General features: G+C 32.1%; 1 protein-coding gene across 1 annotated transcript in view; it reads right to left on the reverse strand.

Moving 5' to 3' along the window:
• LOC119830981 overlaps positions 1-27,123 on the reverse strand; it is a 56,092-nt gene that overhangs the window by 27,403 nt on the left and 1,566 nt on the right. Inside the window, exon 2 of the mRNA XM_038354175.1 lies at positions 2,241-2,597. Within this exon, the coding sequence (XP_038210103.1) occupies positions 2,241-2,538 (298 nt within the window). The 5' untranslated portion in view covers positions 2,539-2,597. The remainder of the gene's footprint in view (positions 1-2,240; positions 2,598-27,123) is intronic.

Below are 27,123 nucleotides of genomic sequence, written 5' to 3' on the forward strand. Positions count from 1 at the left end.
TTTCTTGTCACCGCATCAATCGAAGAGATCTTTCATAAAGATCGTAACCCGCAACCGCCGGAGAACTTTCACGAGGTTTTCTAGATATCTCAGTCATTGTGCTAGTGTAACCCCCCTTCCCATTTGGTCGCACTGAACCGCCGCGTGAGTGTGTGTGGAGTGAAGGACTGGATCTGGTCTGCCTGGCCCAAGCTGGAGGACCCTTGACCTCGTGGTGCTGTGCCGCGTGCTTGCTTGGACGCTACTCCCTCAGACGAGGTATGTGCCGTGTGTTCCCGTCTTTCCCTTTTTCGCTACACCACGTAGATTAAGTTGTACAGTCCGCTTAATATCGAAATTAATATATATTGGCGCGACCACACTAATAAATTTATTTTAAAGTTCTATGGAGGTAAATTTATGATTGTAAAATGCATTGTCACTTTGTGAATTCAATATCAAATATTTTAAGGCGTACAATTTTTACATTTACAACTTTTTATTCGTTTTGGTTCATAATCATTACTGCATACAAATACAGCCCAAACAGAGTAATTAATTGTTATTAAGTACCACGCGTAGCAATTAATTAAACCAAAATTTTATTGCTAATATAAACAAACCATCTACAAATATAATAATGCCAACAATTCCTTGCAAATTTATATCAAGACAAAAGCAATTCACGAAAAACATTCATCCATATTTCACAAAGAATATGACAAAAAAAAAATCACAAAAATCTTATTCAACATTAAAAACCTCATAAATAATCGTATCATTTAAGAAAAACGTATTTCAAATAACCTATACGAAAATCAAATCATCCAACTCTCAAAATTACGTTAAAGAAAAAACATTTCATCAACATCAAATAAACGGAACGAATGAGACATTTCGTCTGACGTGGATTTTATTCGAATTTTAATAACAATACGTTACGTAGTTCCATGTGGGTTACGCAAATCTCCAAACATTAAATGTAATATGTTTTGGCCGTCTTTCTGCATAACTTGGTGGGATGAGTATAACAAAGGGAAGCCAATTCTATCCGCCTGACGCAGCATCTCCGTTGACGTTCTGGCGGGGTTCTAGATTTTCCTTTTGTGATCGTGATTCTTTTAATTTATTTTATTTAAAATGACGCAGCTTTAAAACAGGCATAGAAAGCAATAAAGGAAGATATTTTAATAAATTTATTACGTTTAGCAAAAGCAGCTAAGCTCTAAGAGAGTCGCTTTAATCTCACTCTTAAATAAAATATTATTATTTCAGCTGAAACATTTTAAAAAAGACAAAATTCTGGACCGAGTCAGGTACTGTTAGGAAATGTAAAGCACAGCGCTGGCAAAGGGAATCTCAAAGATTCTTGTCACGCGCCTGAAAATTTGGTCTAGCACCGTTATATCCTTTAGAGAAAAATGACTTTATTTGAAGCTTTGTCTGTATTTGTTTGAAATATTCTATTTCAAAACGAATGTGTTATACCGAATTTTCAATAGGCAAATCGTGTTCCTTTGTAGAGGTGAGACGATGTATTCCATACGGTGTTGAAGATTTACCATTAAGATTTTAGAAATACATCAGAAGCAATGAACAACAAGCTCATATTCCACTAATATACATGAAAATAATTATTACGCAATACACATAGTTTAAGATTAGATTACGTATGTAATCTAATCTTAAACTACGTAATACACGATTATTGAAAATGCTGTTCTCAGATTAAGGATTATGTGTTCTAATTACGCAATACATGAACTCGAGGCATTTTAACAACAGTAAAATAAGTGTGTTTACTAAACAATTTTCATATTGCTTGCAGTCGTTAGGGGTAGCACCATAGTCATAGCCTCCTAGGTCGAACAGACAAAGAAGGATTCTGCGCTTGACGAAGTGCGTCAATTCTCTAAAAATCTATTTTAGCTAGTTACAAATTTCTTCGTTATTTTTTAAAGCATGGAAGTCCCACCTTCCTTCAAATACAATATTTAGAAGTTTCATAATGCATACTATACGTCTATAACTAAAATTGATTTGGCAAATATAGTAGAAGCGTTCATCACAAAAATTACGATTAAAAATAAAACTAATGGATTGAATTGAAAACTGAAAATATTTTAAAATTACGTAACATTTGAATACACACAAAACCAAAACAAACTAAAAATAATACGCAATAAAACTGAAACACTATCCATGTCAGCAACTTACTACGTCATACAATTATTAATACGGGTACCAAAGTAATTACTTACGAGTGCAAGCCTTTGGCTCGTCGCTCTTATCCCCACAATCGTCTTCCCCGTTGCAGTATTTATCTAAGGATATACACTGGCCCGTATCACAAAGTAATTCACTGAGTCTACACGGATTCGCAACCCCGATATTTCTAGTGAACTTTCTGCCTGCGTTCATTTTTGATATTGTCTCGGCACTGTCTTCGAAATCGTCACTTAAGTCCTGGGGACTGCACAGTTTGAGCGATAGCAACACTATTATGAATAATATAGTTCTGTTATTTAGGACATCGTAGAAGTACTTTAGGAAATGCATTGTGGGATGCGTTTTATTCTTTGTCACAACATGGCTAGAATGGTCCGTGTGCAGAGTACCTGTAATTAAAGAAAAATGATATTTAATGCGACGAGTTTATTTAAATAATTGAAATTATTTACATACACATTTTTAATTACTAAAATATTAAAGCTTTAAACTAAATCAAACAAAACACCGACGCAGAAAAACAGTAGCATTAAGAACAAAACAGACTAAAAACAACAATTTTAAAGCGTATTTAAGATAGTTATTCACTCGTTGTGCCTTTAGGAACGTGTGAAAACTGACGTCAAAAAACGCTGCAGGATCTCATCTGTAGACAGAATGGAATTTTTCATAAACCTGTAATGAAACTTGCTCTTCATCAAACAGGAAAAAAAGGCTTTTGAAATATAGCTGGTGCGAAAATTAAGCGCGCGATATTTATTTACAGGAAAACTCACGAGCATTATTTGTATTACTACGATGTTTTATTAATTGTTTCGTATTACAACGTGATAAATCGTTTTGTTTGTAATGAAATTTGAAACAAATTTGATATAAATCTACTTCAAGTTAAATTGGCAGTACTCGAATATATTACTGACGATTTTATCCATTATTGTCGAGAGTCTAGACTCAATAAACATTGATTACACTTACATGTCACGAAAAAAGTAATTAATAAATTGTGACTCCGCCTACAATGCTAACCAAAATACTACGCAACAGCGAATTTCCATTCAAAGCATTCTGACAATAGCAAACTAAAATTCGAAATAGAAGGCACACGAGCAATTAATCCAAATTAATCAGTCAGTTCGATACGTTGTGAAATTGGCTCGTTTAAAATTAACTTTTCCATTAGCTGCGTTGCATTTCCAATACTGTATCGCGGTCCGACTTATGTCGGCTTATGGAGAATTAACAAAATTGTATTTATTATAATCTCTTTTTGACAGTACTCATTACGATTACATTATATTTTAATAAATTAATTTTCACGCACGATACTATTTTAATATGACATATAATTGAAAATGGCAGGGTCTAGTCGGGGGCGTAATTGCCAAACAATAAACCCTTAATCTGCTTCGAGGCATATTGAACTACGTAAAGGATATTAATTACAACATTAATATGATAGCTAAGTTACCAAAGCATGTACGATGATGTAACCATGATATTACCTACCAATGAAAACGCTTCGGTAGCAATTACATACTATTACATTCTCATAAACTTGAAGAAGAGAGATTCCTTTAGATCTAATACAATCACTAAAAGAATACTTAAAAATGTGTCTCTCTCTTAAAATATAATGTTTATTAATATCTAACGTGGTATGTAAATGACAAAAACAATACGAACTGATGACGAATTGACGTGCGAGTACTATTGTATTTAACTATATTCATTATTATAATTGAACGGGCAAGAACAGAATTGTTCTCATTTTTAACAAGTGATGTAATTTATAATACTGCTACTACTCTTTTAATGCGTAAAATTTGTTATTATTAGATAATTCAGATAACTCATTTTAGTTAAGGCTAATTTATCTTTAAAGTAAGCGAACGTATCATCTTCATAGCTACAGAAATGTATTATTTATTGCGAAATTTCCACACGATATATTTTAAGTATTTAGCTAAATCATATCAGCTCATTGGCTTGTACAAAATTGTAAACGTTATTTTGTCGAACCTTATAACAGAGTCGTCTAGAATGGAACAGAATTAGACTTGAAGTCAATGGGCACAAACAATATGTAAGATAATGAATACAATTCTTTATATAATTTGTTCTTTTGTTATAAACCAGAGGGAACTTTACGCAGTAATATTTTCACCACAAATTTCGCGTTACAATTTTTTACGTATTGTTCAAAGCTCGTATATAAATGTTTTAGGTGCTGCTTAATTTTATATTGAATACCTCATTAAATTCATTGTATATACTGAATTCTACGTAATAGATCTAGGTTACGTATATCCGCTCTCTATTTTTATTTACAAAACAGTATTATTAAAATCGAACACATCCATTTTGTAAAAAAAAAATTCCATTTTTGTTTGTTTTCAAACAACTTACTAGTTACTTCACCTAATTATTAAGCAAACAATTTGCAATATATTTTAATTGGTTTACGCCCGTGACATCGCCGTGTTCAAGGGGTATTTTCCATTTGACCACGGCGATTTCACTGTCGCGGGATTTTACCCGCATAACTCCCGTTCCCATTCCTGTAAAAACCATCCTATATATATCCTTTCTCAGATCTCAGGTCATCTTTGTAACAAATTTCATGCAAACTGGTTAAATGGTTTAAGCGTGAAGAAGTTACAGATAGACAGAGTTAGGTGTTAGCAAGGATAATAAACTGTTTACTTTACCAACATTTGTCAATATCGCAAAAGTGATACGCTATCCATTTCCCTAGTGGTACTCAATCATAGTGCTAATCTAGGAGTTAACTGAGTTATTAAGTAATACATCAAACTTGTACATTACACTCGCTATATAAATCAAGCCAGCGAATGCGTATATTAAATTTCTTTATCTAAGCGCAATCTAGTTACAGGTGTGCATTATTTATGACGTGAACACATGTTGGTAAGGGCAGAATGAATTGTCCCACTTACAGAGGGTCGATCGCACCATATTGTTTATGTTTGCCTAGTAAGCATTACTGGGTTGGATTTGTTAGCTTACGCCGGTATTTTATGGCGTCGTGTGAGCACTCGCTAGCGTTAGCTAATTACGTGACGGGCTGCAAAGATTTACTTAGCTTACGTTACGCAAACGAGTTAATATTATATATTGTAACCGGGGTCTCGGTTCGGCTTGATCTAGGACATATGGTTAAAAAAATACAGTGACAAAAACACGCATAAAAAAGAAAAACCTGTAAATTGTTAATTTAATCTTTAATAACGTTACATTAAAATCATAGGTTAGATTTTGAGAAACATGTAGTTAAATAAAGTTGCCAGTAATTTATAATTCGTACCCCGTATAGTGGGAATAATAAATCACTCGTGTTCTAGTTAATTGAAACCATTCGATGGAATTAAATATTTATAAACAGCCTATCAGACGACTTAACAATTCGGAATCGCCACAACTACGACACAGCAACATGCAAATGACCGTAAAAGCGAATTTGTGTTTCCGAATCTGAAATGCTTACAAAGGGTTTAAATTTGCAATTCTATCATAAAGCGCTGTAGATAATACGTCGCATGTCGAGTTTTGGCAGATTTTTGCTTGGTAAATTATTTATTTTTTATTAGACTGATACGTTTGCAGAGAAAGAATCGTTATGCTTTCAGTGATCTACAGTTTTCAGACCTCTGACGTTTACTGACCTCTTGTAATTTAATATCTGCCTTAATTTGATCTCGATCAATAGCATTACTGATGTAATATGTATACAAACTAAATGTTTATCCATATATTCGAATACCAACTGCCAAACGTAGAGACTCCTAAGCAGAGATAATAAGTTCCTATTTTTGTTTTTACCCTGTGCTTTTTGTTCGAACCGCTTTGATGTCGTATGTTTTAAAATTTGACGGTGTTTTTTGTAATAAGTATTCAGTTCAAAGCATGGCCCTAATGCCTACAGATATTTTAAGCTATGATGCAAGTTTTCGTAACTTTTTGGCTACATTTATGAACAGGGGATCGTTAAGAGCTGTTAGTTATGTTCTGGATTAATTACCGCGGCACAATTTTAATTTTAAGCTGCCATTTTTGGAACGTTGCCGGGGTTTAATGAACGATGCTAATAACGGGAAATTCTATGATAATAGTTTGTTCGCGATTGTGTTTAATACGTTTTTCTGATAGTTTTTAATGTCTTGTAGTTACTTATTGATAAAGAATGTTAGATGCGAGTGACGCCACGCTCACGACCAATCGTTATAACGAATAAGATATGGAAGCGTAAATGTTTTATAGAAGCATTAGTTCTAGTTGTCCATATTGTTATAATAATTATTAACAAAAAATGAATGCATGCATCTATTAGAACTAGATCGAATTTATATGAGCCTACGAGGGAGGCCCATATAAATTCGCCGGCCTCCCTCGTAGGCTCATATAAATTCGCTTTTAAATAAAAAAACTATTCATTGAAATCAGTTCACCCAGCAAAAAAAAATAAGTTAACAAAGACGAAGTCCTTTTTATGAAGTCGGTCAATACACAACTCATACTTTTGAAGCTATGTTAGTTTTTCTTTCTCTCCTCTCTCTCCGTTAAACAAATTGTTATAAAGCAATGATAATCTCCGTAAGTCCGTATTACAAATTCAGAATCAACAAAAAAGTAAGTAATTTGTTAGACAGTGATATATTAACGACTAAATAAACGGTGATAATGATCGAAAAAACGTCGAAATGGTTGACAGGGACGTGCTGTAACAAATGAACATTGTTTCGAAAAAATTGTATTTCCTTCAGATTTATCATTCCTAATTTTGTTCGAACGAATTTACTTTTACATTATCTTAATGGTGAAATAACGTTAATTTTTGTGTGTGTTTCTAGATTTTTAATACAAACATAATAAGTAAAAATGCTTTATAACCCTCCCCTCTATTTCTCTGCCAAATTGCACCAATATTATATAATAATAAATACAGGTTTGTAATGTTTTGATTGTTCATAAGGATATAAAATAAAAGAAATTCGATTACTGTGGCGGGATCACGGGTGGCCGATAGGCTAGGAGTTGCTACGGTTTGGCAAAAAACACGGGTTCGAATCCCACCGCGCGATCAAATTTTTTCTATCCTTTCAAAATTGCTCATAATGATATATTTTAAAATCTACCGCTTATTTCGGTTATAAATATTTAGAATGCATCCTTACTGAATAGGGACATACTTTCCTAACATTAAGGTAATTCTTATGTCCCGGATCAAAGAAAGTGAAGCTGGCGCAAGCGACAAATGTGTAAATAATGTTTTGTAATAAATCTAAGTTGTACTTTTTACTTTTATTACAATTACTTTTTATTACAATTAACTACTATTAACGTAAATGTACGTTGCTACATAACCTAAATCTACCTATTAACGAATGTAGAGATTTAAATGAATAATTATGTGAAAATGCAATATAATTTTTTGAATATTTTAACATTTATAAATATTTAACGATTAACGATTTACAATTTTACTAGCTTCCCCTATATGTTTGTATGACACCGACTCGTTTATAACGATTTTGATTAATTTAAACGAACGGTTATATACAAACATTGTAAATTCCCGCGTTTTCACAGGTTTTTTAGCTATTAGATACAACTTCTGGTTTAACATTTTTTGAAAAGTAATTATCATATAGTTGTCACCTTTTCCTGAAAAAAATTGTTTAGACCTCGAATCTAATCATCATCGCCTTGTTTTGAAACAGGGCGAATAGAGATTCGTAGCCTAAGTGTTCGTACGTTGTTTACTCAACGTTCGATCCAACTACCCTCACTTTGTAAATAGTCTTTGCGACTGGCTATGATTTGTTATCAACTGACTCCATCAATTAGGCAGTTGTGTAGAATCGCAGTACATTCTTATTACGATAAAATTAATTTTCAGCACAGCCCCCCTTTTGATTTATAACTCTAAAATTATTAAATATGTTCTCAAATAATTGAGTTTGTTATTAAATTTAATATAGTCACAAAATTATAAAAGAATAATGTATGAGAAAGACTATCCTATTCTTATCACATAATATAATCTTATTTTATTTATCACGATGCTTTATCTCGTACAAGCGTAACCTAATTCCTACTGATCTCAATGCAATGTAATGGAGGTTTATTAAGAATTTCATTACAGCTGAAAAATATATTTTAGTACCGAGCATCCTAGATTTCTTTACACATTTTTGTTTGCGCAAAATGAAAAATTATGCCCGTCGCGAACCAGGCGTTGCTTGATTTTTCCACTGTCAGAGAACAAAGGAAGCGGACTTACATAGCATTGTTTTAAAATTGTGAAAAACAATACTGCTAGGCGTAACGTTGGATAATATCCTTTGTAACATTCCATAGAAAGCAGCGGAATTGTAGCGTAGTTTCATATAATGAAACGACATAAATATCCCCTCAAGTAATATTGTCCTGAGAGCTGCATTGAATGAAAATATTGAACTCGTTTATTGTTCAACAGTGAATTAAATGTCACTATGCTTATTTGCGAATACTTGGAAAAAGTAAAAGACATATTTAAATAACAAATACAATCAATAAATATTTTTGCTCGTGTTTGTTATAAAATAATTATTATTAATTGCACGTCAATATAAGAAACAATTTGAAATGATTTATTTTAAACAACATCATACGAAAAATAGAAATAGCATGAAAATGTGCTCCATTTCCTCAAGATATCATAAAATAACACAACATATTTATAAAAATTCAAATGCAGTAATTGTCATCCAATAATCTCTCTACTCTTTTTTGTTTTACATTAACACAACCTACCATCTTAAACTGAATATAAATGTAAATTACGTAATATATTAAGTAACAATACATAATCTATTTTATTAATAACATGCTTTTATTAGCTTCAATGTACTGATTTAATTTAAAACTTTGTAAACTTATCAAGGATCCGTGACAATACATGAATTTTATGAGTGAAGCGTGTTTTTAACTCTATTTATCATATAAATATAGTACATATATACACATCTCGGTCTCCATACGGTTTCCGTGCTTATATATACCAAGGCAATTAAGTCACATCTAACTATTTATCAACAAACAAATAAATATAAAAGCTATAGACCACGTAACAAATGTTATACATAAATCGAGTCAAGCAATTACGTCTAGTAGTGGCCATTTCTAAGTATTCCTAGACAATTAATTATATCCTCTTATACAGCGACGAAGAGCCGTCCGTATATTAATGTTGAGTATTATTCAAAGGGACCACGGATGAAACTTTGGCATAAAACATTCTTGAGCAGTATTCGTCTTGCCTAGCAACTGGTTAAATAGCATGACTTCGCTGCACTACTATTTCTGTTCTTTGAAATGACTCACAGCTAATTATTAACTTACTATCGACTGAAACTTAAGTTGTCAGTACGAAAAATTAAGGGCTTTCACACAAACTTACGACAGCTCTAGAAGCTATGCAGCTCTATACCAAAATGTGGATTGGCACGCAAATACTAACTACAAAGTAATTTCTGATAATTGCGGCTTGTGGTTTTTAAAATTTCGTGACGAAGTGAGTGACCTTTCGCTTTTTATATAAATCTGGAGCAACGTCAATAAGCAATTTTCCGCTACATCATCATTTACGTCAAATGTACAGCAAAAATCGATGCGCCCTTAACACAAAAGCGAAAAGGTACGTGCCCAATGAAAGGCATCGCATCCTTCAACGGCCCTAAACCACAATGTCGATTGGGGAAATCTAAAATTACATTGTGCGAGGTAAGTGGCAATTCACTTCCTTTTAGAACGAAGGCAGCTTAAACTTTCTTCGTTATTCCCGTCCCAGTCGTATTGGCATGCAAATTTCCTAAATGCCCCAGAGTCCGGCCGCCAACTGTGAGTAAACTGAGGGCTATCAACCGTCACGAGTTAAATCCCGTCTACGCTGCAATCTAGGCAAATGACTTGATGACTCTTGTGAGGGATTTCCTCTGTCCCCAGTTAATCTTTGCAAAAATAGCGTTTCAATGTAGATTCTATACAATGTGGCCTCTTGTGAGGATGGTACTATTGAAATATCAAGTCTTGAATAGAACCTTTGGTATAAGGGCCAACAGACCACTCTACTGCCAATAATTATAGTTACTTATACGATACTTTCTATCAACCGTAAGCTAAAGTAATTTATTGCATCATCAACGTGCAGTAGAAGTAATGCAAACCTAATCTAAAATAAAAACCTAAGCGCCATTGACAATGGTGTTCTGTTCTAGGCAACTAATGCAAAATAAGACTTGTGATAAGCAAAAAAAACACGCACGTATGTCGAATCAAGGATGACCAAAAATATTTCTAAAAGAAGGCTTGTGTCATAATATTGTCATTCCAAACTTCCTTGTTTCAAATGCCTTATTAAAATTTAACTAATAGAGTTCACACGCAATAACAATCGTTTTGTATTTCGTATAATACACAAAACATATTACTCTTTTGTAAAATCATACACTTTCACCTTTACTTATGTAATTACAGAGAAACAAACGAATTAACGTCACGCAAAATAATGAGCAATTATTATAGAAAGAAGAACCTAATAACAACGTCTGTGACATAAATGATATTACAAGTACAAATAAAATGCAGAGAATATTATATTTATATACACTACAAAGTTATTGATGACATTCCTGTTACTTGTGACAACCCATTAATGACATTCCTGTACATATTTTTTCTGAATTCATCCAATATTTTATTAAAAAGTTTCCTATCCAAATTTAATTTTTTTATGTACCTACTTACATACTTTTTAAAGTATCATATTGAATAAGTGTATAATTAACCTATAAATATATAAACACTAGCTGCGTTTCGCGGTTTCATCCGTGTAAGTTTCTATCCCATAGATATATCGGGTTAAATAGGAGCCTATGTGTTATTCCAGTTGTCCAGCTATCTACGTACTAAATTTAATTGCAATTGGTTCAGTAGTTTTTGCGTTAAAGAGTAATAAACATACATACACATATGCATATATCCATCCTCACAAACATTCGTATACAAACTGCTTTTCAATTCTTGTGCTCTTAAGAATGTACGATACTACGAGATTTGGTATATAATTATGTATCTTAAAAAAAACTTCTTATAATATATCATAATTATATCTATTCACTAATAGAATTCAAACTAAAGGTAAAACAAGACTAAATAAATTCATGACATGTACAAAAACTAACGCACCCGTTGACAAAACCAAAAACATAAAAATTTGCATATTTCAAAAAATACCAGCGAGGATTCAGCTATTTTTACAAACTGAACAATATTTTGATACAAAATGCTTACCTGTCACTATTATACACAAGCAATGTACCAACATTATACGATGATATAGCGCAACAAACACAGAAAGAAATTGCGACTGTCACCTTCAATATGAAAACCTGCATTGCTCATCGAGCATAATATATTGCCTTAGTATAAAGTTGGCATTATACACAATAAAATTCGGAATCACTGACGAGGATATAAAATGTAGTTAGGTACAATGTTTGAAACTGCTATAACTTTATTATGGGCTCTTTGTCGCCCAATCATGTGCTCAGTGAGGTCAAAATTATTCGAGCGTTAGAGGAAAACTTATCATCGCTCCTCAAGGAATTCTTTCATAAATATTATTATGTCACTTTTCAGCTGTCAAATCGATAGCTTGCGATGTTTTCTGGGATGTTTCAATGTTCATAAGGGAAGTAACAAATATTATACGTGTATATTTTCAGTGCAATAAATTGTTGGAATATTAATAAAAGTTTAGTTCTATGTTTAAGAATGATTGGTAATTGTGTTTGTTCTACAATGTTGGTGTAAACCTTGTAATGTGACATTATGTTAAGTTTCCTCCTCCTTGGTAGAGTGGTGAATGCGTAAGCGTAGAACCGTTGGTCCTGGGTTCAAAAAAATGGCTTAATCCAGCAGGACACACAACGCTGATCACTGTATTTGCCGGTAAAAAAATCAATCAATGAAACAAATGCCTTACTGGGGAGCTGGATGTCCGTTACCTTTTCCTCGCCCTTCCCAATCCATTCCTTCTTTCAAGTCGTCAATATTTTGCTTATCCTTTATCCTATAAAGCGAGCACCGTATTCGCTGATGCACTACCTCTGCGAATGTTCATAAGCATTGGTACCGGGAATCGAACAAAGGTCCCTCGGTTTTGCATATGGATCATTCACGCATTAACCACTGTACCGAGGAGACTGACACGATCGGTCACATAATCACAGTCTATTATGTTAATGATTTAAATTAACATAGTAAATTGTTCCCCACCTGTAAATTACTTAAAAAAAAAACTAACAACCTTAAAGAAACGCCATATGTATTTATGTATGAAAATCTCTCCTATAAATCATCCCACAACAAAGCTAAGTAGAATACCCCAAAGCAGTTCGAATTGTTCAATAAACATGATTTAAACCAGTCGATATCGAAATAAACATCGCGATTCTTCGCATACGTTGGCCACGCGTCACTTATTCCCCGCAATATTGTGTTTTGGCGGCCATCATTGTGCTTTCAAGCATTTGTTTCCTTACAGACGCAGTTAGGAATATTTATTGGTCCAAGTTACGGCGTGACGCCGCTTTTTGCTCGATTGTAACAATTTTTATACCGTCTCATACTTTGGTGATATATCGGCGCAATAAAAATTTTAACAGCAATTCCAATTCACTTTACGATACGTAATATGTTTTATTATTTTTCGAATATATTGCGAAATAAAAGTAATCACTCAGAGCGGCCTAGGGCCTTTCACGCAGGATATAAAAATGAATAGATTTTTGCGATATTTATATTGGTAACATTTCGGTCAGATACATCGGTCAGACAATCACTCAGACAACATGAAAACAAATATTCTCCAAATATATACAGCTCTTGAAGGGATTTTAATCTAACCTCTTTTTTTAGGCACGATTTTACTTTTTATTTGTGGCATTAAATACTTTTTTATACTTAAAAACATACTCTATACCATTTACACTATTAACACAACTGAAGAGTTCTTAAAAAACAACAACATAAACATAAAATGACATAAAATAATATTCAATGAACATTCTCTAAAACACAAGAGATTCGTACTATTCAACGCCTGTCGCAAAACAAAAACTAGACTACTCAGAATTGTGAGCGCAGTCGTTGAAACAATGGCGCTGCGTACGCTTTACATGTTTTGTGTTACAGCGACATGCGGTGTAAAAACATACGAGAAGTGATCCTTTAAACTAGCACACTCTTCATTTAAATAAGCTCCATTTGCGTAGGGTACCGCGAAAACAAATAGTAGTTTGAACATTTCCTAATTCCACATGCTTGCGACGAAAAAGGATTGTAAGATGAATTAATAAAAAAGAAATTACTGTAAAGTTAAAAAAGAAACATGATCTAGCTTACAAATGAGTGTTTTTTATCAATTGAATTCAGAAACAATACAAACCCATTATACAACTAATATTTACCCATTTACCTACCTATTACCCTAATTTATTATGATTCAATATATATTATGTTTCCTCTAAATTCATTGCTATATAATATCTTCCACTATTTTACAACAAACCGTAAAACCATACCTACTGGTCCTATGTAAGTGTAATATTATATTACAATACTTTACTTAATTGAATGAAAATATTGTAGCTGGCACTGCAGCGTATTTCGCTAAAATCCCGTCTGGCTGCCTGATAATCCATATATATCACTTCTAATCTTCCGCCTTTGTTTTAGAAAACCTTCTTAACTCCGTGTCTAGGAACGTTATCTCTATCAATACAGCAAGACTGTTTTAGGAAAACATTTCCTCTTATAAGAAGCGAGCCGAGAGGCTATCGTGTTACCTCGATAAAATATACTATAGAATTTTGTTTCAGACTGGAATTATCCTTACCATTCTTGGATGGGGTCGAAAACAAATTAAAAAATATACAATATATATATATATTATATATTGCATATTTTAGGCCGTTCAATGTGTTTAATTTAAAGTGTTTTGCAAGCTTGTAACTTTGATTGACCGCCTCTTTGGTGCAGCGGTTAACGCGTGAGCCTAGAACCCGGGATTCAATTGTGGGTGGGAACTCACAAAGTGTCTCGGTCTGGCAGGGAATAGAACGCTGATCACTTACTTTTACATAAAGAAAATTTATCAGTGAAACAGATGTATATCAGCTGCCCCATACTCCATTAGGGGACACAGGACTTCACATTTTCTGCTATGAGAGTACTCGATTTGCTAATTCATTACAGATTTATACTATAAAAGACAAGGCAAGAAAGCATTTAATTATAAAAATAATTCGGCTTACAAATTACTTTATATACTACCCTTAATTTACGTGTTGATACTGAATACCAGATGGTTCCTAGAAGGCTTAAATATGTTTAACAAATATATGTATCTATTGATATTTAAGTCTATTAGTGACCATTTGGTATAATATAAACAACGTATGTTTAATTTAAGATGTTATAAAACGCTATTGGCTGCCTGTCTTTTTGAATTAGCATGGACCTTTACATCCGTTTTTAAGTGTGAACCTATATATGATATGCCCAAAACGTCTGTTTCATATTGCTGGACTATCTTCGTAATCGTACTCGATAGACAAAAGCGAATATACTTCCATTATTCGAAACTAAATAAACTAAATACTTGCTGAAACAAAGTCTTCAGTATCATTTGTACTGTTAGTGTAATCCAGTTAAAACCGGTACAAGGTAAATGAACCTAATACAGGCGCTATTTCACGTAGATAATTGTGCGGGTTGAATGGCGCACAGCTTATAGTGAATTCGACGATACCTAACAGAACTTTAAGTTGTTAAAAATGTACATAAAATGATCCGTTTAGAAAGTTCAAGTTTTGCATTCTTTGATAATATAGGTAAAACCAGTATGTTGTGTATTACTGTGATTCAGTGAGCCCATAACTAAATCAATTAGTGAATGTTTCGAATACAGATAATTATGGTTTCGGGTTGTATATTGAAAATAATAATGTAAAATAAAATGGTTTGTTTCAATAAATTGTCGGAAAGTTAATTCCATTAATTAAAATAAATAAAATAATAAAATGAATTTGATTTGTGAGTAAAATCCTATTACACTCTTTCATGGAATTGATATTAAATTTAGCAAAAAAAAATTATTTTTATTTTTATCTCAATTCATGAGTAGAAGTTGATATGTGCCTAAGTTCTCCGAATTAATTTAAAAGGTAAGTGATTGCATTGATATAACCTTATGTTGAATGCCCATTTTACATTTCGACATTTTCAAAGTAAATTGGTATTTATAAGTAGTTAAGGAGTACATTACGGATCACAATTACATGACCGATTACAATTTTACAGTGACATATTATGATATCTGTCATGCATATCTTTTTCTCTAGCATCTCTCATCAAATAAACGATTCATAATATCTTTATCAATCCATTCGCAGTAAAATATCCTCATAAATGTCGTATCGCCGAATCACATGTCAATGAATATATATTATTAGCATCCGTAGCGATTCTATCTATAAAGTACTAATCTATCGCCGTATAAATAACTTAAATAACTCACACAACGATTTAATACCACGATTCCGCTACCCAGTTAAATAGATTCGCCATGAATAATGAATTTCTATTGGCTTACACTACATTGAAAACTATTTGGCGAAACTTTAACCTCTAGGGGCATTAGAACATAGTAAATCACGTTTGTCAAATTTATTCGCTTATTTAGTATTTGGATTATGTAATCTTGACGGTTATTTACGGATAAGTTTTAAAGAATATGATAAGTAAGCTATTTAATGAAACAAGGAATGCACACTAAGTTCGGCGTGGTATAAATTCCATTAAAATTTTCATCTTACGTACTAAAACGTGTGTAAACTGTGCGTTATTACTTTTGAAAGCGGTTAATTATTTATTAACAACTAGCAGGCCCATTTCCCTTTCCTAACCCTTCCAAGTCCATTTCTTCTTTACAGTCGTCAATCCTTTCCTAATCCCTTTCCCTTAAAAGCCGGCAGCGCATACGCAGAGGCACTACCTCTGTCACCAAAGTTTACGGTGGTGATTGCTTACCATCAGGCGAACCTGCACAGTTGCCAACTATGACACAAAAAAAAAAATAAAGAAATAAATAAAAAAATAACAGCAGGGTATTCCTTATACTTTGATCATAACTAATGTATGTCTCTTTATGTATAGAAAAAACAATCAATACAATGTAATTCAATTAGAACAGATGTCCACCATATGTTTAAATAACTAAACCCCGTGGCGAAGTTTCATTAACCTGCTTTATCCATGCTACGAATTTAAAAATCAATACCCCACAAATTACAATTCAAATACGCCACGCTTTCAGAGTTTTAATAGAGTTTTCTATACATGCGTCCCTAATTCATAGCGTTTGATGAGTGTTTTGATTACAAAGGGGTGGACTACATTGTATTCATTCCTTGCCCCTCGGTCAGTTGGTGATAATGATCACCCTTTCTACGCCCCACATCCTCCTTTAACTTATTTGTTATACAAATTAATGAGCTGAGAAATCTGTATGGAACGCTTCCTTTTATAAGATATTTTGTTCAGTTGATACCCTTTGTGTGTTATTTTCTTACAAAAAAATCCCTCTTTATACTTTTAAAACCGCTGTAAGGAAAAACATTTTTAATAATATACTATGTTACTTTATACAAGGAGGTAATATTACTGGATAATATAACAAACAATCCTACTTATAAACGCGAATGTTTGTAAGTATGTGTGTTTGTTACTCTTTCACGCAAAAGGTACTGAAGAATTGGAATAACATATAGGCAACTTTTTATCCCGATATTTCTACGGGATGCCGACTTAAGCGGGTGACACAGCGGGGCACAGCTAGTGAATCATACAGTTTTCATTTATTTTTAAGAATCATTCTCATAATTTTCAAAATTCCATGTTTTTTTCAATTTCGAAGATCTAAAGTCACTATTTGATCGAAAAATAAAACATCTTTCGAATTAGTCGTTGTAAGTTATATATACACATGTAAATATATCACATATGGAATGAAAGTTTTTTATGCTAATTTATAAAAACAAATAATTAACCCTTCCTATGCAAATTTCGTGCGAAATCACGATTTAAACAGGATCTGAGTTGGATCGCAATGTGTATACAGATGTATAAAACCTAATGTAACATTATAAATTTAATTACGCGTCTGAATTATTAACTTTAACATAGCTACATTTAATAAGGGAATAGTTTTGTAAGGCAATTATCTCATACTACTTTAAAATTTCTGTATTAACCTGTATTCTGAATTTGGATAGAATTAAAGTGTTATAAACCGTAAAACTGAATGGTATGTATGAAACAATACCTACCAAAATATCGTTATCAAGTTCATATATTATGACACTGTTTCAAAAACAGTCCAACAAACACATTTCTAAAATGTATCGCTTTCGTCAGTATCAATTTCACATTTTCAATATAAAACATTTTTTTATTCAATATCATAAAATCTTTCTAAAAACAACACAAGAAAAAGTAAGAAACAGTGAACAAGCATACGAAAACTGTTTTCAAATGCAAAATAAAAGCTCACAAAAACATAGAGTACATATCTTTTCTGTAGTCAAATGAATACAAATCTAAATATTGTAGAACGAATAATAAAAGATCGTATTTACCAAGCTATTTTGGCATCTTTCATTGTTATGAGCTTCCTACCTGTCTGTTGGATGTCACATTATTTGGAGTGTAAAAAATAAGGCACAAAAATGCTTCATTATAATAGCAGGGAGTTGCGACACGTTTTCTCGATTAATCAACGCAGTAGATGTAACTTTCTTGAGCACACTGCAAGATACATAAATGTAAAAAAATATGTTGTTTTTATCTCGCACTGAAGACGATCAGTTTTTAATAATTATTGTTTATGTAATTATAATTTTATTTGAGTACTTGAACCATATTTCTATGCTCAAAAAAGAAAATAACTATATAGTATTTATATACACACAATTTAATAAAGAGAAGGGGAAAACAAAATCTTCTAACCACACTACCTTTAATCAACATCATTCAACAACACCATTATAAACGAACCGAAAACGTGATAAAAAGCACCGAAGCTATTAAATTTTTTGCTCATGTAAAAAAAAATACGTAGACAGGAGACGTAGGTAAAAATAGACGAGTCTAAATTGTTTTACGTTTCGAGGAATATTCGGCCTGGGGGCATATTTGACGGTGTCTCATAAACATTCCCTATCCGGTATAAAAATTCATAAGGGTGCTCTTATCTGTCCAGGTATAAACGCTAAAAATGTCGCTGCTTTTTCTTCGACACTCGTTATAAACTGTGACTTCACTTGTCACATTTTTTCTTTATTTATTGAAATTTATTCAACTTAGGCTTTCTCACATATCCAATTTTTATATAAAGTGTAAAGCTATTTGAAATAAAGCAACTGTCTTAAGTAAGTCTTTAAAAATATGATAGAGTAAAAAAAAATCATCCTTAATGGAAATAAACTATTAACTTGTATCATCTCGTATCAGTATTATAAACAATATTAGGAAGTAGCAGTGAGGTCAATAAAAAAATTCTGAAATCATAAAACAAACGTAACCTTCAAAGTAATAAATTTGTGATAATCACGCGAGACGAAAACGCAAAGAAATTGCTGTTACGAAATTTATAACCGTCATTATCAAAGGTCGATCTTAACAACGATTTTAAGAACATGCTGAATTCCTTTTTGATTTCTGATTTAGCTTTAGCATAATTTATAAGGCCCTGTAATTTTGCCTTGAAGATTTCGATGACGAGGAGGTCTAAGGACATTTGACCTTCTTGAGCGAGACTTTTTTTCTTTTACCATCAGCACAATTTTACACAATGATTCCTTAGCACTTAATAGTTTGTTAAAGGGGAGGAATAAATTACTGATGAACGCTTTATTATGAAGCCATTACTATCTAATTTTATATATTTTACTTAACTTTTATGAATGATGAATATCTTTCTTCATTAATTACTTAGAATATACTTAGAAAAATTCTTCTATGAAGTGCTTGTTAAGAACCTTACATGAGTTCTCGTCACATCTCTATGAATGACGCTTATACGTATATTCTCAATTCCACAGTGATTTATCAGCTGAATCTATAGAAATATATACTTGGCTTGTATGAATACAAGATTATAATGGATATAACTGCTGGTTGCGGTACAAAATAGCACACGTGATCACGTACAAATCCACGGTGAAAGAGTTTTTCAATCGGTGTAGTTCCTCCGATTAGGGCGTTCAGACAAACAAAGACATCATCTTTATATTATTAGTATAAATAGAATATGTAGACATGCAATGCGCAAGTCTACATACGGCCTGTGCATCACAAATCTGAGTGAATGCGTCAATTTAGAGAACTTCACTTCCATAACTGGCAGTCTTGTCTGCCTACTGGCGCAGATACCATGCAATATTGAAATTGAGATAAGGTTTCTAAGATTAATAATTTTATTAAATCTTTGTTACTTTAAATGAAGACTAAAGAAAAACAATTAAATATTTATATTAATACAGTTTTAAACTATGTACATGGTAAAGTTACAGTGATTAATTCATTGGATCTCGCATAAGAAAATGCCTGTCCATTATACATGTTAAATACATTATATTTGAATCAATACTAAATATATAGGATAAAAATATTTTCGAAAATGGTTGTCGGTCAAAATGTATGTATACAATTTAGGAAATAAAGAAACAATTACATCGCTTAATTACATTTTCTACGTTCCATCAGTTTTCGTTAATATTGTAGGATGGAAAAGGTATAAGGTTGCAATATCGACATGATTTACCCATTATATAACGACCTCAATATTCTGAAAAATAAACTAAAATGCACGTATCATCGTAATGGTAAGTAAGAAATTATATTTATTTTTTAAACATTATGCAAGTAAGACAGCGTAAAGATTTATAAGTACCTATGATACCTAAACACGAACATTTGTCATATACAGTGCAATAAAATATTTCAAAAAATAATGATAGTTAATTATATTATCCGTCCATAGACCGTTTGCGTTTTTCACGTTATGCGCTTAGTTTCAATGAGTGGTGAAAAAAGGTATAATATATAGATATCACATTAATTAAAACAATATTTACAATTAGAGTGTGCGTGCAAAGAGATACCTAACTCTTTAAATATAATACCGTACGAAATAATCATGAGTTATTCATTTTCGTGGCATAAACGTTTAATCCACAATTAGAGATATGCAAAAACACACATTTAAATTAAAATAACAGTTATTTTAAGGTCGTCTTCTAAGTGAAACGTATGATTATAAAATGGTAAATGTTTTATAAACATTGTGAGAGACGACCATCAGTTTCACTCAAAACTAAAAACTTCTCTCGCGTGATACAAATTCAATTTTCTCGAAGCATTTGAAAAGCGATGTACACACTAGCGCCAATGATCGCAAGCAGTGAATCTCACGGTGCGACATTAGTAAGCACATAAAAATTCAATTTCGTATTGTATGTGTATTTATTTACGGGCGGTTCTTTGTTTCTGTACTAAAATTACGCATCGTGGGGAGAATTATGCTTATTGTTAATGAAATAATATATCACGATTAAATTTTCAATGTCACTTTGTTTGTTTGTTTGGTTGGTTGTAATGAATAGGCTCAAAAACTACTGGACCGATTTTAAAAATTCTTTCACCATTCGAAAGCTACATTATCCACGAGTAACATAGACTATATTTATTTTGGAAAAAAATGGGGTTCCGTAACATATCTTTATTGAAACACCCAAACCAGTATACCTATAAAAGAAGGGTTAGTTAGTTCGTTTGATATTATTTAAACTCAAATATATAACTCTAATCGCAATAATTCTGATATTCAACTGTACAGCTATATATTATAAAGCTTAAGAGTTTGTTCGTTTGTTTGTTTGAACGTGCTAATCTCAGGAACTACTGGTCCGTTTTGAATTCTTTCAGTTTTAGATGCCCTACAAAAAAGTATTGAGGGAGAATTTAGGCTCTATATGTACCACGGGCGAAGCCGGGGCGGACAGCTAGTAGTATATAAACTTATTTTTTCATAATCAATAGGTTCGTTTTCTGCTTTAGTTTTCATCAAAATCGACCCCGTGACTCTTTTCAGCGTTTTATAATATTCCTCCGAGTTTCGGACTACGCCTACCACGCATAGTTGAAAAATTCACCCTGTATATCGTATAATCTATTCATATTTCCTTTGGTCAGATCAAACGAAACACAGTAACAAGTTACTATTTCAAGATCTTCTGTGGGGTGTGTTCGCTGCTCCGGTGCGAGCTGGCCCAATTCACGGCGAAGCGTGCTCGGCCCCTACATTACTAAACCGACATACGAGAGCATATCGATGTTTACCATAAGAATAAAGAAACAACTAAAGCATTACGTCACTGCAAAGCTATATTCAGAGTTGATCTATAATTAAAATTCGAGTCTATGAATAATTAATAATTACGTAGCTGCCCTTTGACCGATTTGTGCAGTGGATTGCGACACTGTCTACTTATAGAATACAATTTATTTTACATATAAGCCGACATTTTTTATACAATTGCTCTTTGTTTGCTCTATTACATGTTATTTTTTAAACGGTTTTATTAGCTGACCCACTTTACGATCTGATTTTATTTAAACTTTGTACGGTTATTAAGAATCGGTGATAATATAATAGTTTAATGAGTCTATCTTATAATGGTAATAAAACGAATACTCAAAGGTACAAATTATAAGAACATGCGCAGTTTTCAATCACCACATTGCTTAATATTGCGTAATATATACGCAATATAAAACTATTCCTTTCTCATACATAATATTTTGGATACTGTATAAAGATAATAAACAACAACGGTACAAAAAAATGCACTGTAGTTTAAATGAATAAATCCATACATATAATAAAACAGTAGTCAAGAGTACAATTCTGTACATTGAATAAAACCTAAAAAATATCCCTTCATACAAGCAACACAAGCCAAAAAAAACATGTAGTAATTTTTGTCTGTCTTTTGTCCGGCTTTCACGCAAAAGCTACTGGACGGGTTTTGAGGATTTTATTTTGTTTTATAGCTATTAGTTCTTGGAAAACAGGCTAAAATGTATTTTGGTGGAATAAATGTAAATTTAGCACGAGTGAAGAAAGTCACGGGCACAGCTAGTCGTAAATGTTATCAATTTAAAGTTTTATCACAATAAAAATAGAATGCAGAAACTGTTTCTGCTCAAATAACTTCACGACATTGCAATATAAAATGAAAATAGTTTCTTAATGACAACTGAAATCTATTTAAAGTAATACAAAAATATAACTTTATTCCGATACTTATTTAAAATTTAACTTACGTTTAATACCTAACAGTTAATCAACACTCATTTACTTCGACTTATTCTCAGCTTTCAATGTAATTAATTTAAACAAGAAACAAAGATTTAAAAGCAAAACAATATTTTTTACGGAATTGTAAGAGTGCGCTTGCAATGATTTTTTTCTTTACAATATTGACGTATTTTTTTTTTTTTTTATTCACCCATAGTATTTTTTTTATGATTTTAAGATTACCAAACTATGTTGCCTTGTGTATGAAAATTATATAAAGAAATTTGTTAATTTTATCCAATTTCAGATTTCAAATCCCCAATTTCCAAAAACTTCCTTTAATTGTTTTTGGAATAAATGTAGACCATATTAAATTACCGTGCTCTCTTCACAATAATGTTACGTTTGACTTATAAAATTAGATTTTTATTAAAGCTTTATCTTGTCCTGTTAGGTGCTAGTAGGTTAGCTTGAGCTGTTAACTCTTATGAAATTGTTTTTTTTTTCTTAATAAAAGTCATAAAATAGTAAAAAACTCTATACTATTATTTTAGGTACATATTAAAAAATATCGTTTCGAAAAATACAAGGTGGAAAAATTGCTATGAACTCAACTCGATACTTTATATGAAAACTATCTAATGTATAAAATTCTGGTGTCACAGTTTTCCTTGCCATACTCCTCCGAAACGGCTTGACCGATTTTGATGAAATTTTTTGTGGTTATCCGGTTAGAATCGGCCAACATCTATTTTTCATACCCCTAAATGATAAGAGTAAGGCAGAACAGCGTTTGCCGGATGCAGCTAGTCTTTGTATATATTTAAACATTATAATAAAAGTATATATAAAATAACCTATAATCTATATATATGAAGTAACCTCTGTACAAAATCTAAATTGGTCTAGTAGTGCAATAACGCGATCAAGCAAATAAACTCTTTAGCTCCACATAATAGTATAGATAGACGTGATGTTTTTCATATAAACCTCTTGCTATGTATGTTGCTAAAACTCGAAATCCCAAACTTTTCAAATGATATGCTGCTAAATAAATAAAGTAAATAAAATACTGTCGTCGAAAATTGTTGCTATCGAGCTGCAAATTTACTGAAACTGAAACGTCCTGTTTGCGAAGTGCCCATTTTGTTCCACTTTTGATCGGAAGCTTTGTCGTGAACACATAAATTGCTCGTTTTTCACCGATACACATTTTAGATATTTGTTGATTTTAGGATTTGTATTTGCACATTTCTTTTTCATAACGTAAATTTATGTGTTATTTTTGTGTGTTCTTTAGTCGTGTGCTGTCATCGTGCTTTAAAAATTAATTATTGAACAATTTAAAAATGAAAGAAGTTACAACGATGCGGGAAATAACCAGATTACCAATTTTATATCGTTATCTTTAATTTATGCTCTAAAGGCAAAGGGTAAGGAAAAGGATACAGACCTCCGGCTCCCCGTCTCACCGCACGAAACACAGTAACATGCATGTAGAGAAACATGTACATGCTACTGTTTCGGTGTACTATCTGACCCGATGCGAGCTGGCCCAATTCGTGCCAAAGAGTGCTCAACTCCACAATAAATTGTGCTCTTTCTTTCCTAGTCATCCGCATTTCCCATAAAACACAATTCGACTGCACAATTTTATGAATACAACCCGTGGCTATGACATCCAAGCTTACAATGAAAGTACAGCAGCGCCAAACAATGACTCCAGTCAATCGCGGTATTGCTTGTTCAGCAAACAACGTACGAATGACGTCCATTTTCAATAGCAGAGTACGATACGATTACGAAAGGCAAGCGTAATGAGTGAAAGGCTATAGATATTACATTTCATCATAACTTAGTAGGTATTAACGGAAATGTAGCGCAGCTCTTTTAATAAATGAGAAGGAATATGAGAAATTTTAAGAAGGAATATATTCATTTTTGAGCTATCAATGATGGATGAAAGCTTGTCTACAATGTGAGTGTATGTGGGCGCATAGGACATTTACTAAATGAAAGTAAATGATTTATTTAAATTATTTTGTAATTAATTAAGGCATCGCTGTCAAACATAAGTGTATTTTCATTTAGCTAGAGTATACATAAAGATGTCGAAAGAAATTTATAAATCCATTAAAATATAAGGCAAAACGGTATTGAATGTAAAATATAGAACAGGAAATTAGATAATTAGGATGATGTTGTGTTATTGTAAAAGAACGCACGACTGACTTGTAGATTTATTACGTTAAAAGCTTGTGAAAGAAGTGAATGTCTTTACCCACTGCGTCTTAAGATCTATAAAATAAATATATCTAGGAAAAATTGTAAATTCATCAGAGTACTGTTTGCCCAGTAGACAAAATTCGTAAGTATATATGGACATTAAATGTATGATCATATTACACTACATCTCCTAACAAAGTATGTGTGTTACATTTCGTACCCCTACATCTTCGAAATTTTCGTTAAAAATGATATAGTGGTTTTGTTTCACGTATTTATATAAATATTTCCAATTTCTATTCATCATGATGAACCCCTGTGTAAAGTAATATAAGTAGAACTAGCAATCCAACGCGGCTTTACCCGTTTTTCTCATATAGTTTATATCGCGCACATATGGAACGAACTAACGATGAAAGATTTATTGAAATGGGTCCAGTAGTTTTGTGATTAGTACATTAAAACATAACAAACTCTTCAGCTTTATGTTATCTGTATAGATGTACAAAGTTATTTCAAATGTCATTAAATAAAGTTCGCTATCAATCTTCCAAAGTTTCAACGTTGTTATTGAAATTTGAATTGTGTTCTGCGTAATGAATAGAAGAGATATCGAATTCGATATTAACTGTAGACATACCAATAAGGTGCGAATAAAATATTGAATCGCTAAATTGAATTTCGATAAATTCGTAACATTTGCATGACCTAAATAAAGCGTAGGTCTTTAATTTAAATCGTAATGATATAAGGTCTCTTTGAGCTTCTAGATATCACAAAAAGTTTTTAGAAAAAAATGGATGAAATACGTATGTTTTGATGTTATAGAACATTGCGTATTATTATATTATTAAAATAATTTAGGCATACACAGTTTTTCGTGATTTCAATTAAAAGTACTACATGAAATTTGTCAGTTTTTTTTTCAATTTACTGAATCGATACTGAATTGATTTCGACATATTTTGTTCTATCACGGATGGCTCTGTAAATAAACAACAAAAAATTTACTTCCCTAATTCTATTCTAATAAAGACGGTACAATTTCTATTCTAATTCTAAGAAAATACAAAAATACTAAGTTAAAATGAAAAAAAATATATTACCTATCTACCCTTAAGGAACTGATTGATTGTAATATTGCAGAATTTATTGGAGGAAACATTAAAATAGATGCAAAGAATACTGAAACTAGAACATTGACAACAAACAAATAAAAATTATGTATCCAGTACAGGGCGGAGCGGTCTGTGTCCAAAGAAAATCAACGCTCATTCAATTTTTAAGAAAAACATTTTATAAAATATGTTTGCCAACGCTAACTTGTTTGCTAACTCCATTGGATGCGGTCTCGGAATTTGTTTGTTATTTCAAAGATTTCAGGTTTTCTGGCAAACTGCCTACATCTGAACCTAGTTCGGAACAACGACAATGAAAGATTCGTTTAGTATGTGTCGGTAGGTCTGACCAGAAAAATATAGTGCACTTTGGCACAGAGCGCATATAATTTTTTATGCTTATGTAAGTATAAGATGAACCTATAGCGTTGCGCATAATATTACAAAAATATTACGATTATTGCTCCGTTCTTGATTTAAAATATTATGTTAATGCAACTGTAAGTTTACTTTTACGTAGTTGTACTAGTATACATAATTGATAGTATATATAATATGGTAATCACCTTATTCGTAATGGATTAAGGTTGTTAAGAGTATTTTTTATACATTTGAATTATTGTAAATAGATACGTATCGCTTAATAATGCAAAAATTCGTAATATCAAATGAGAGTGTTACAATATGATACTTTAACTAACATTCCAATTAAATCCTGCTCCATTAAGTTTAGTAACAGGAACCTGGGCGCACAATTAGTTTTTACGCTAGTTCAAAGACCACTTGTATAATTTTATCAAAAAATTACATTTCTGTCTCTATTTGCGTGTCCAAATACGAATGTTTCTACGAAGATTATGACATCTGGCTAAATAAAGTACTCGAAAGAAAACTAATATTACAGGGATTTTAAGATACTTCAGTTAAGGCGGTCCTTTATTATACGGACCCTTCAATCACCGAGTTATAATCCCACAGGCAAATAGATAATTCTTAGTGTCTCACTATCAAAAGCCTCGTCAATTTCAAACTCGAATATTTTTGTTTAAGTCTGTTAATTACAGATTACAAAAATATGACTTAAGT

The sequence above is a fragment of the Zerene cesonia genome, chromosome 12, assembly GCF_012273895.1.
Source record: "Zerene cesonia ecotype Mississippi chromosome 12, Zerene_cesonia_1.1, whole genome shotgun sequence".
Classification (NCBI taxonomy): domain Eukaryota; kingdom Metazoa; phylum Arthropoda; class Insecta; order Lepidoptera; family Pieridae; genus Zerene; species Zerene cesonia.